The 13675-nt window shown below is 45.0% G+C and overlaps 1 protein-coding gene across 6 annotated transcripts in view; it reads left to right on the plus strand.

The window, feature by feature from the left end:
• The window catches only part of KIF21B (kinesin family member 21B), a 400290-nt gene that overhangs the window by 146849 nt on the left and 239766 nt on the right, over positions 1-13675 (plus strand). For all 6 annotated transcript variants that reach the window (XM_089654112.1, XM_089654107.1, XM_089654109.1 and 3 more), the window contains exons 7-10: positions 1034-1149; positions 4236-4431; positions 4674-4854; positions 10334-10397. In XM_089654112.1, coding sequence (XP_089510238.1) covers positions 1034-1149; positions 4236-4431; positions 4674-4854; positions 10334-10397 — 557 coding nt within the window. The remainder of the gene's footprint in view (positions 1-1033; positions 1150-4235; positions 4432-4673; positions 4855-10333; positions 10398-13675) is intronic.

The raw sequence follows: 13675 nt of genomic DNA on the forward strand, positions 1-13675 counted from the left end.
GGACCTCTGTACGAGGTCCCGATCATGTGATCACTGATTGGCCAATCAGTGATCACATGCAAAGTAGTAAGCAAGATGTCACTTGTGACATCATTGCTTACTACGTGTGAAATCTGTGAATGATCACAGAGGTCACATGGTACAAGGCTATTCACAACAGCCTTGTACCATGTGACAAGCTGTGATCAATCACAGCTCACTCAATACTTCTCAATGACTGCAAGAATGCAGACAGAGAGAAAGAGAAATTATTGATTTTACATCCTATATAGGTATATCAGTGTAAAAAAAAAAAAATCTTCATCACCCCCCACAAGTAGTACAGTGTTACCATGGTGACACTGTACTGCTAGGGTGACAGTATGTAAGAAAAAAAAAATTTAAAAAAAAAATTTAAAAATTATAATTTTTGGTTATAAACTAATTTTGGATTTTTATTTTTTTTTACTAAAAAGATAACGCAATAAATTTTGGCCAAGATTTATGATGAAATATTATTTATTTGCAAACTTTTATAAAAAAAACACTTTTTTTCAAAATTTTTGGACTTTTTCATTTACATGGAAAAAATTAAAAATCCCAGCGGTGAATAAATACCACCAAAATAAAGCTTTATCTGTCTCAAAAAAATGGTTAAAAATTCATTTGGGTACACTGTTGCATGACTGCGCAATTGTCATTCAAAGTGTGATAGCGCTGAAAGTTGAAAATTGCCCTGGTCAGGAAGGGGGTAAAAGTGTCCGGTCTGGAAGTGGTTAATATAAAATCATTAATATAAATATATATAGAGAAATACATACATCTATAAATATATATTGCATATACAACTACAGACAGTGATCATGTCCTTCAGCTTCCTGTTTTGATTCTAATGGAGGATGATTTCTTAAATTTGGAGAAAATTGCATTGTTATAACTAATCAGACTGCAGTTTGCATTTGGTGACTGAAACAAATGAATCTGATTGGCTGCTATGACTGGTTAGCAACATCATTAGGTAAAGTATATAACCAACAATTTTGTCTTCCTGTAGCTTGCTCTTGGGAATGTAATCAGTGCTTTGGGAGATCAGAGCAAGAAGGTTCTTCATGTTCCATACAGAGATTCAAAACTAACCCGACTTCTGCAGGACTCACTGGGAGGTAACAGGTAATTCAGTTTACCTTTGTACTATGCCTTTTTTTCCTTGCTAACTTAATTTTCTTAGTGTTATGTAAAATTTGTCATTACCGTAATACAGGCAGAATGCAATTTCTGCAAGCAAAGATTATGCTGATGACTAGGTATCACTATAAATACCAGTGATATGTATTACTCAGATTGTTATATACAGTATCTCACAGAAGTGAGTATACCCCTCACATGTTTGTAAATATTTTATTATACCTTTTCATGTGGCAACACTGAAGAAATTACACTTTGCTACAATGTAAAGTAGTGAGTGCACAGCTTGTATAACTGTAATTTTGCTGTCCCCCTCAAAATACCTCAACACACAGCCATTAATGTCTAAACCACTGGCAACAAAAGTGAGTACACCCCTAAGTGAAGATGTCCAAATTGGGCCCAAAGTGTCAATATTTTGTGTGGCCACCATTGTTTTCCAGCACTGCCTTAACCCTCTTGGGCATGGAGTTCACCAGAGCTTCACAGTTTGCCACTGGAGTCCTCTTCCACTCCTCCATGATGACATCACAGAGCTGGTGGATGTTAGAGACCTTGCGCTCCTCCACCCTCCGATTGAGGATGCCCCACAGATGGTCAATAGGGTTTAGGTCTGGAGACATGCTTAAACAGTCCATCACCTTTACCCTCAGCTTCTTTACCAAGGCAGTGGTCATCTTGGTGGTGTGTTTGGGGTCGTTATCATGTTGGAATACTGCCCTGCGGCCCAGTCTCTGAAGGGAGGGGATCATGCTCTGCTGAAGTATGTCACAGTAAATGTTGGCATTCATGGTTCCCTCAATGAACTGTAGCTCCCCAGTGCTGGCAGCACTCATGCAGCCCCAGACCATGACACTCCCATCGCCATGCTTGACTGAAGGCAAGAAACACTAGTCTTTGTACTCTTCACCTGGTTGCCGCCACACATGCTTGACACCATCTGAACCAAATAAGTTTATCTTGGTCTCATCAGACCACAGTACATGGTTCCAGTAATCCATGTCCTTAGTCTGCTTGTCTTTGGCAAACTGTTTGCGGGCTTTCTTGTGCATCATCTTTAGAAGAGGCTTCCTTCTGGGATGACAGCAATGCAGACCAATTTGATGCAGTGTGGGGCGTATGGTCTGAGCACTGACAGGCTGATCCCCCACCCCTTCAACCTCTGCACCAATGCTGGTAGCACTCATACGTCTATTTCCCAAAGACAACCTCTGGATATGACGCTGAGCACGTGCACACAACTTCTTTGGTCAACCATGGCAAGGTCTGTTCTGAGTGGAACCTGTCCTGTTAAACCGCTGTATGGTCTTGGCCACCATGCTGCAGCTCAGTTTCAGGGACTTATAGCCTAGACCATCTTTATGTAGTAGAGCAACAATTCTTTTTTTCAAATCCTCAGAGAGTACTTTGCCATGAGGTGCCATGTTGAACTTCCAGTGACCAATATGAGAGCGTGAGAGTGATATCACCAAATTTAACACACCTGCTCCCCATTCACACCTGAGACCATGTAACACTAACGAGTCACATGGCATCAGGGAGGGAAAATGACTAATGGGCCTAATTCGGACATTTTCACTTAGGGGTGTACCAGGGGTGGACTGACAACTCATGGGGATCCCGGGCAATAGGGGATCATGGGGCCCCTGTGTCCTTGCGCAAACTCAAAAAAGCCTATGAAAAAAGTACCAGGGGCATCTAATGGGGCCCCCTACTGACTCCAGGCCCTCGGGCAGTGCCTGAGTTTCCAAATAGTCAGTCTGCCCCTGGGGTGTACTCACTTTTGTTGCCAGTGGTTTAGACATTAATGGCTGTGTGTTGAGTTATTTTAAGGGGACAGCAAATTTACACTGTTATATAAGCTGTACACTCACTACTTTACATTGCAGCAAAGTGTCATTTCTTCAGTCTTGTCACATGAAAAGATATAATAAAATATTTACAAAAATGTGAGGGGTGTACTCACTTCTGTGAGATACTGTAGGTGCAACAAATGATTGCAGAGAATGCCCCTGAATGAAAGCTGCATTCTACTCTTATGGATAATTAGGTAATGTTATATATTATTGATTTCATTTAACACACCTGCTCCCCATTTATAAGTGTTCTTTCTTCTGTATATGTATCAACATTGCCTGTGCAGCTGTTTGTAAATATAAATACATAATAAATGTAAATGTAAATATTGGCATTACTAGCTTTGAAATAAGACTCTACAGTTAAATTTACCAACTTGTTTAATAATAGTTCCAGACCAGAGCTGTTTCTAGGTAAAGGAGTGAGGGTGGTCACCTATAGTACTACTAGCTGGAGAGGGCTCCAAAGTGGAGCAAGAATTGGAAATATTACAGAAGAATTCCAGGTATAGTATATTTTTACATAATTACATTAGTCTGGCTTGGACCAATGTAACTATATATATATCATACCTGGCCAATATCACAGGAAGCTGCTATTCCAGTGATCTCTGATACATTGTGAATACAGAAGGTCAGTCACTCGCCACAGGCGCCATTCAGAGAATGCTTCGCATTCTCTGATTGGACGAGTTAAAGAGCATGACAGTAACCAGCTGCCTTTTTGCCTCAGAGGAAGCTTTGTATTCATACATAGAATACAAGGCTGCCTGTGAAAGGATTAGCAGTGCTCAGCAAAATTCGATTTTGTTCCTGGTGCAGGACTTGACGTTTCCACCCCATTGACAGAACACAGCACTGTGTAGTGTATGTAGCTGGTGCTACATACACTCACTGGCCACTTTAGGTACACCTGTTCAATTGCTTGTTAACACAAATTGCTAATCAGCCAATCACATGGCAGTAACTCAATGCATTTAGGCATGTAGACGTGGTGAAGATGGCTTGCTGAAGTTCAACCCGAGCATCAGAATGGGGAAGAAAGGCAATAATCAGAAATGGCCCAAAACCATACTAAGATCTGATATGACTGCAATTACAGAACTATGGATTCCTTTGAAATTATTAATTGCATTAGAAATAGTGCTGAATAAAAAATTTGTTCATAAGGCAGCATTTAAACTTACTTTTTTCTTTAACGGTCACTCCATCCAGTCAGACCATGATGATAGCTTGTGTCTCTCCATCTGATCGTGATTTTATGGAAACATTAAATACCTTGAAGTATGCCAACCGCGCACGTAACATCAAGAATCGTGTGACAGCTAACCAGGAGCAGAGCGGTCAGCAAGTTCAGGCACTAAGGGCAGAGCTGGCTCGGCTACGCCTAGAACTACAGGAGTACAAAACTGTAAGTTGGCTTAATTAATATATTACATATTGTACAGTATTCCTGTTTTTTATAAACCATATTTACAGTTATTAGCAGAAAACACCTAAGACTATGTAAACTATTGTTTAGTTATTTTTTTGTTAGCTATATGTAATTGCAGAATAACTTAAATTCAATAAGTTATGTGAACCGTGGGGTGCCAGAAATACATGCAGATAGAACACTGTTCACATACAGTTATAATGATCATGTGATCACAGGGTCATCGAGTTCCTGGGTCTGATGCTTTAAGTGATATGTGTGAAGAATTGTCTATGCTACGAAGTGAAAATGCATCACTGCGCCTTCGTGTGGCCGCACTACAAGAAGCTATCAGGGCTATTAATGCCCGTGTCACCCGCATGGCTGGTCAAGAAGCAGCAAGAGTTTTACAAAGGGCTGGTAAGAAATATTTATATTTTATATAATTTTTTTGTTTTTTAGTCCATAGGTACTGTATACAATTACCATGTTATAAAAATTAAAGTGGTTCTAAAGGCTAATTTTTTTTTGCTTTCATGCATTCTATATATGAAAGTCAAAAAACCTTCAGTCTGTAGCTCCCCCCCAGCACCGCCTTTACCCGAGCCCGTTCTCAATCCAGCAATGTGCACGAGAGCAGCAACTCTCCCGGTCAAAACACTCCCTTCCCTGCTTTCCCAAACCACGAGTCGGAACTTCGTGTAGGGTGAAAATGAATGACTCTTTATTAAACACAGCTCAGTATATACAGCACATCCTGGCAGTAATCCCCGCCCCCTTCAGTCCCACCGGGTTTTCTCCACCCACAACAAAACCCTACAACCCAACAATACAGTATGAACTCTATTAGAAGTGAAAGACTACAAGGTCACATTTCCATAAACAAACAGTGTAGAATGTCTGTGAAACATGTACAGCTTTACAAAGGGGATAAAACCAGAACAGAAAGGGCAACATGTTATCACAAAGGGACGGTTCGTCACAAGGCTCCCCCGTTGTGTAACACCTGCCAGACCTGGCGAGACCTTCAAACGGGTCCGCTTGGGGCTGGTCGGTTCAGAGGGTTACTTCTTCAACTCAGCTTACCGGGACAACCCATCCGCATTGGCGTTTTGCTTCCCCGGTCAGTACTGGATTGTAAAGTTATAGGGTTGGAGGGCCAAGCTCCACCGTAGCAGACGGCCATTGTCCCCGGAGACCCGGTTTAGCCATATCAGGGGGTTGTGATCGGTGAATACGGTGAAGGAGCGCCCATACAGGTAGGGCTGCAATTTCTTGAGGGCCCATACCAAGGCAAGACACTCTTTCTCCACAGCAGCGTAGGCCACCTCCCGGGGAAACAACTTTCTACTTAGGTAAGCCACTGGATGGTCGTTCCCGTTGTCCCCGATTTGGCTCAGAACAGCGCCCAATCCAAAGGTAGAGGCATCGGTCTGAACACAAAACCGTTTGGAAGGGTCAGGAGCAGCCAAACTGGAGCATGGATCAGATCATGTTTGAGCTTTTGGAAAGCCTTTTCACACTCTGGGGACCACACAACCTGTCGGGGCAGATTCTTGCGGGTCAGATCCGTTAGGGGTTTAGCAATGGCGCTGTAGTTGGGGATGAATTTACTGTAGTAACCCGCAGTGCCTAGGAAGGCAAGGACCTGGGTCTTGGTTTGGGGAGTGGGCCAATTTGCTACCGCTTCCACCTTTGCCGGTGCCGGTCGTTGCTTCCCACATCCTACCCGATGTCCTAGATATTGGACCTCGGACACCCCAACATGGCATTTGTCCGGTCGGATGGTCAGCCCTGCTTGCCCAATGCGATCAAGCACTTCCCAGAGGTGTCGGAGGTGATCCTCCCAACTATCACTGTAGATAGCTATATCATCTAGATAGGCGTAGGAGAAGTCCTGCAGCCCATCCAGCAGCTTATCTACCATTCGTTGAAAGGTAGCCGGGGTGTTCTTCATCCCAGTTGGCATGACCCTGGACTGGTACAAGCCGAAAGGGGTAATGAATGCCGACTTTGGTACCACGTCCGCATCCAGTGGAATCTGCCAGTACCCCTTGCAGAGATCAATAGTGGTAAGAAAATTACCTTTGGCCATCCGGTCCAGCAGCTTGTCTATCCGGGGCATGGGGTATGCATCAGTCACGGTCCGGTCATTGAGCCTGCGGTAGTCCACACAGAACCGGACTGTTCCGTCCTTCTTGGGTACTAGAACTACTGGGGAGGCCCAGGGCCTGTGAGAGGGTTCTATCACACCTAAATCCAACATTTCCTTAATCTCTCTTCTCATCCCTTCTCTGATGGACTCAGGCACTCGGTAGGCTGCCTGCTTCAGGGGGGCCTGACCCTGCGTGTCTACCGGGTGGGCAGTTGTGGTGGTGTACCCGGGTAGAGATGAGAACAGCCCTCGGCGCTCTTGGAGCAGTTGGCGGGGCTGTTCCTGGGCCTTGGGAGGCAGCCGTGTGCTGATATCTACATCTGCTACACTCAGCTGGAACTGTCCATCCCTCGGCAGCCCCGGCAGAAGAAGCGTTTCTGAGTCATCGGTAGCCAGAGTGCAAATAGCAGCTACACTCTCCTCCTGTCGTTCGATGAACGGTTTCAGCATATTCACATGGAAGGTTCGCCGGATCCTGCCATCTGAACAGCGAGCTACAATGTATGTGGTATCACAGAGTTGCTCCACCACTTGGTACGGGCCCTGCCAGGCAGCCTGTAATTTGTCATGCCTCACTGGTTTCAAAGCCAACACTTTCTGTCCTAAGTGAATCGTTCGGTCTCGGGCAGACCGGTCGTACCACCATTTCTGTCGGCTCTGGGCGGCCTCAAGGTTGTCCCGTACTAGGGTCGTCAACCATTGCAGCCTCTCCCTGAGCTCCAGCACATAGGCCACCACCAAGGTCCCCTCCTCTGCCACTGCTCCCTCCCAGTGTTTGCATAGGAGATCCAGGGGTCCCTGAACCCTGTCTCCCTGCTTCCCTACCTTCTGGCAGACCTCACAAGACCGACAGTAGTCCCGAACATCCCCCGATACTCCTGGCCAGAAGAAACTCTGGGTTAAGCGATGCAGGGTCCGTCGCTTGCCCAAATGCCAAGCCAGGGGATTATCATGCGCAATCTAGAGGAGGTCAAGCCGATACTTCCTTGGTACTACCATCTGTCGGTGAGGTATTTGGGCAGCGCCCACCCCTGCTCCCCCGTGGACCCTGTACAACTTGCCCTGGTCCCACTCATACCTCATATCTCCCAATCCCCCAGGATCACTTCCAGCCCTCTGTCTATAGGGATCTAAGGTCCGGTCACTGGCTGTTTCTTTAGAGAAATCAGCGGGGGAATCCCAAGTCAGGGCAGGGACAAGCTCAGCAGGGGGAGGGTATTCGACTCTTACCGAAACCTCGGCAGGTGGAGCGGCAGCATGCTCTCTAGCTTGGTGGCGAGTGGTGACTGGATGAGCTTCAGCAGGGGTCTCGGTGCCAAAAGTGGAGACCAGAAGTCCCAGATCATTTCCAAGGAGAACCTCAGCTGGCAAGTTCTGCATTACTCCAATTTCAATGTCCCTGGCCCCTGCCCTCCAGTCCAGATGAACCCTTGCGGTAGGAATCCAGTAGACATGGCCTCCCGCTACCCGTACGGCCACAGACCTCCCGGTCTTGGCCCAGTCTGGTACCAGTTGGGGTTGTACTAGGGTGAGTGTGGCCCCAGTGTCCCGTAATCCTTGGGCCCGATGGCCGTTAACATGGACATGGTGATGTTGGTGATTGTCCGGGGTAGCAGCCTGGAGAGGGTTAGCCTCATGAAAGACCCCGATCTCCTCATCCTCCGTGGTAAAATTCCTCCATGAAGAGGTGGTGTCACTCGGGTGGTCCTGTAGGGAGTAGGCAGAGGCTCGGCCATAGAGAGTGGTGGGTCGGTTGGAAGTGCCCCGAGGGGGTTGGCTGCTTTGGGTCCTTGGTGGATTCCGGGGGCAATGAATGCGGATGTTCCCTGTTTGGTTGCAGCCATAACAGCGTGGGCCAGACCGCTTTGGGTCAGAAGGTGTGGGTGGTCTGAGGCATTCTCGGGTAACCGGAGTGGGCACCACTGGTTGTGGACAAGGTGCAGGGGGAATGGCGGGCTCGGTTAGCCTCCTGTTGTCCAAGTACTCATCTGTCCAGCGACTAGCATCGGCTAAAGTTAGGGGGTGTTTGTCCCGGACCCCATGTCTAACATCCCCTGAAAGTCCATTGTAAAACTGCTCCAGTAACAGTTCCTCCAGCTTGGTTATCTGACACCCTCGGACCCAGCTGCGGGCAGCGTGTTGTAACTGATGTCCCCATTCAGTGAAGGTGTCCTGGGGTTTCTTCTTGAGTGCCCGGAACATTAAGCGGTATGCCTCTGGGGTGAGAGCGTAGCGGGCCAGCAAGTATTCCTTAACAAAAACATAATCCAAGCAGTAGCTGTCGGGTACAGTCCTGAATGCATCTGCAGCCCGGTTAGCTTGCCGCTCAAAATGGGGACCCGGTCTTGGGCTGCCACACCATGGATGGTGGACAACCGAAGAAAGCTGTCAATGTCCCCATCCGCCTCTGAGAAAGTTTTAAAAGCAGCGTAGGGAATTTTCTTTGGTCCGGTTGCAGTCTGGAGAAGGCGGGAGGTAATCCCCTCCCAGACCGAGCCCTCGGTTGATAACCGGGAGTGACACAGCCGCAGTTGAGTGGCATCTTCTAGGGCCTTGGAAATCTGTTCGGGGGTGGGAGCGCTGCCGAACAGAGCCAAACGCCACTCCACCTCTTGTCGTAAATCCGAATGGTATAGGGGTCTCCGTACGGTGCTAAGTGGGCCTGGCATTTCAGGGGCCGATGAGCTGCTCTGTTCCTCCAACTCCCCCCAGGAAGCAGAGTTCACTTCTGGCGAAACAATGTTCGCTTCAAGCGTAGCGGAGTGTGCATCAGGTGAAGTTGGGTGCGCATTCGCTTGGTCCAAGGCCATAATCTCGGCCAACAGTTCCTCTCTGGTCTTGGAGCCAGCAATACCTCCCCGAGCGACAAGCAGGCTTTGGAGTGCTGGCTTCTGGAGGTCCCGTATATCCATCTGGCTGAGCAAGGACGTCTCCGTGAAAAAGATGGGGTCCCGGTTGGTGTTTCGGACTTTCTCCGCAATGAGGAAAGATCCCTCCACTGCCAACCAATTGTGGCGGAACCGTTCCGCCTGGGCTTCTGCATGTAGAGCAGTGCATCTCACCCAATGGTCCCCTTGTCCTGCAAGTTTTCCAGTGCTCTGCCAAGGAAGATATTATAGCTCAAAACACTCCCTTCCCTGCTATCCCAAACCATGAGTCGGAACTTCGTGTAGGGTGAAAATGAATGACTCTTTATTAAACACAGCTCAGTATATACCAGGGGCGGACTGACAACTCATGGGGCCCCCGGGCAATAGGGGATCATGGGGCCCCTCTGTCCTTGCCCAAACTCAAAAAACCCTATGAAAAAGGTACCAGGGGCAACTCATGGGGCCCCCTACTGACCTCGGGCAGTGCCCGAGTTTCCAAATGGTCAGTCCGCCCCTGGTATATACAGCACATACTGGCAGTAATCCCCGCCCCCTTCAGTCCCACCAGACAGCCTGGTACTGGGTTTTCCCCACCCACAACAAAACCGTACAACCCAACAATACAGTATGAACTCTATTAGAAGTGAAAGACTACAAGGTCACATTTCCCTAAACAAACAGTGTAGAATGTCTGTGAAACATATACAGCTTTACAAAGGGGATAAATCCAGAACAGAAAGGGCAAAATGTTATCACAAAGGGACGGTTCGTCACAATTTTTAAAAGATTTGTTTATAAGAACTTGTCAAGAACATCTTTTGTTTTAAAAAATGGGGAATAACTTATGCTTCTTTTTTTCTGTGTCCTATATCAGGTGACAGTAATGAAGAGATACAGGCACTGATACAGAACTATATACATGAAATTGAAGAACTGAGGTAAATATGTTTACTGAATACAATGACAAAGTGATAATTCAGGAAAACAATCTAGGGGCTTTTTTGATAGTTATCTTCTTGGGATCATTGTTGAATGGGTGTGGTGCATATGAGATGACAAGCAGTTAAATCTTTCAGTAGTAAAGAGATTTAATCACCAGTGTAGCCAGAGTGGGTGTAAATGTGAAGTCATTGGCACACTCAGGGATTTGCTGCCATGCAAATTCTTTAGCTTCTTGAGAAGTGAAAAGTGGAGAGCTTCTTTTCCATTTATCTGAATAAGTCCTGTACTAGCAAGCAAAAATAATGAGCGATGTGCCAGATTTCAAAGCATGGAGTGAAGGACAGAAGTACAAGCAGTGAGTTGCTTTAAATATTGTCTGAGCAATGAATCCACATGCAGTTTGTTTCTTACTCATCTATTGAGGGACATTGAAAATCATTCAAATTCAGGTTATACTGCTGCCTACAAGAGGATTAAAACTGGCAAACAAAAAACTGTATGCTACTACTAGCATGCCTCCATTTTGTTTGTTTATTTTCCTGGGAATATGGCTGTCCTTTCTTCAGCTATGCTGAATAAAAGACTAACCTATTTTTACTAGCACTATTTTTATTCAGACAAGACCCGTCTCCACATCACTGTTAGCTGATCTTTTTGATTGCAGCTATCGGGCACAACTGTGCTAAGCTTGGCTTTGGAGTGCCATGTCCAGACCCATTGCGGGGCTAGCCTGGTAGTGACCTTACAGCACTGGGTTCTGCATTTGGCACTTTCAGTCTCTGTTCTCATAACAAGTTAACTAAAGAGAACTTTCTCATTACATTTTGGTTGCTGGGTGCCTTTGAAATTCACACTTTCCAATCCTTTCCACCACAGAAAGAGTTAACACTGAGTAAAATAAGCACTGATGTCATCCACTGAATGGAGCGTCCCACCATTCAGCCATCGAGAAAGAATCTTCCTGCTTCTGTTCCTGCATTGCAAAGAGCCACATGGAACTCCATTTGTGCTGCCTGCCTATCTTGACCATAGTCACTTCTGGCCATGCTACCCTCAATCGCTACCAGCTGTTTGGATTTTAGGAATACCTGAGGCCTTTCCTTTACTCCAAGCCTTACATTACATGTAACAACATGTCTGATTCTAAACACAGGAGAAGAGGGTGGCTATAGTCTCTCTGTAACTTGTACCCCCAGCTCACATGCTGATGGTGTTTGGAATCCTATTGCTCTTGGATCTTAGAGTCTATCCCATCTTCATATTCTTTCCTAGCTCCCTCCGACATGGCCGGTTTCTCTGCCCTTTCAGCTGAGGTTTTCACTACAGTTATTCTGTCCTGCTAATGGTTAGCCTTCAGCTAGCTAACAAAACTGACAGAAGCAGCATTGTTTCCTTACAAAACTGAATTTACTTCTGTGAATAGTTCTGTAAAACTGCAATACAATCACATAAACTGAAGTTACAATATGCTTATTTACACGTCTCTTAGAAATGCATACAATGAACACATTTCTTACAAACAGCAACCTACAAATCACATTAAATATATAGAAATGCAATCTATGGTATAGATACTGCAATTTACACAATTTTTTTGCTATACAGCACTAGTTTAACTGACAATTGTGTGATCATGCAACATGGTACATAAATGAAATGTATGTCCTTTTTTTCACACAAATAGAGCTTTCTTTTGGTGGTATTTGATCACCTGTGCGCTTTTTATTTTTGGCGCTATAAACAAAAAAATTTTGAGAAAAAAAAGTGTTTGAAAAAAACGATATTTTCTCATTTATGTCATAAAAAATATCCAAAAAAACTAAAATTTTGTCATAAATTTAGGCCAAAATGTGTTCTGCTACATGTTTTTGGTTAAAAAAATCCCAATAAGTGTATATTTATTGCTTTGTGTGAAAGTTATAGCGTCTACAAACTATGGTATAGATAATGGAATTTACACAGCTTTTACTTTCTGACTGCCCATCACATTTCTTGAGGTGCTAAAATGCCAGGATCGTACAAACCCCCCCCCAAAGGACCCCTTTTCGGAAAGTAGACACCCTAAGCTATCTGCTGAGATGCATATTGAGTCCATGAAAGATTTATTTTTTTCCCACAAGTTTCTGGAAAATGACAAAAACTTTTTTTTTAACACAAAGTTGTCATTTAAATTATAGATTTCTCACACAAGCCATGGGTATATGTGGAATATACATTCCACACATTCCCCAAAATACATTCTGCTACTTCTACTGAGTATGGGGGTAACACATGTGTGAGACTTTTTGGGAGCCTAGCCAAATACCTGTATGAAATCCAATGACCACTTTGAAAGCCTGAAGGTCCGTAACTTCCTCATTTCACTTCCTCACTACCTATCACAGTTTTGAAGGCCCCGAAAAGCCAGGATAGCACCAACCCCCCCCCCCCCCCCAAATTACCCCTTTTTGGAAAGTAGACACCCCAAGGAATTTTAAAAAAGGCATGGTGAGTATTTTGCAGATCTAATTTTTTCTCACAAGGTTTTGAAATGTAAAAAAAGAAAAGAAAAAATATGTTTTTGTTTATTTCTTTAACATGTGGCAACAAATGAGATCTGCAAAATACTCACCATGCTTCTGATGAAATTCCTTGGGGTGTCTACTTTCCAAAAAGTGGTCAAAAGTGGTTTGGGGGGGTTTGGTACTATCCTGGCATTTCAGGGCCTCTGAAACTGTGATAGGTAGTCAGGAAGTGTAATGAGGAAATAAAGCCCTTTAAAAGCCACCATCAGTGCTTATTGGATTTTGGGGTCCTGTACTTGGCTAGACTGCCAAAACATCTCTCACATGTGGTACCCCCATACTTGGGAGAAGTAGAAGAATGTATTTTGGGGAGTAATTCCACATATACCCATGGCATGTGTGAGCAATAAATCATTTAAGCAACAATTTTATGTAAAAAAGGAAATTCTTCTATTGATTCAACATGCCTCTCAGCAAATAGTTTAGGGTGTCTAATTTCCAAAAAGGGCTCGTTTTGGGGGGTGGGGGCATTTTATGCCCAGCATTAGAAGTTTATGCCACACATCACTCACTCTTCTAACCACCTGAAGACCAAGCCTTTTCTGACACTTTTTGTTCACATGAAAAAAATCATTATTTTTTGCTAGGAAATTAACCGTTTCAATACCGTGCAATTTTACACCTTCCTGCCCAGGCCATTTTTCAGGTTTCAGCGCTCTCACAATTTGAATGACAATTGCGCGGTCATACAACACTGTACCCAAACTAAA

This window comes from Staurois parvus, unplaced genomic scaffold, assembly GCF_062004578.1.
Source record: "Staurois parvus isolate SC_StPar_1 unplaced genomic scaffold, SC_StPar_1.0 ptg000744l, whole genome shotgun sequence".
Lineage (NCBI taxonomy): Eukaryota > Metazoa > Chordata > Amphibia > Anura > Ranidae > Staurois > Staurois parvus.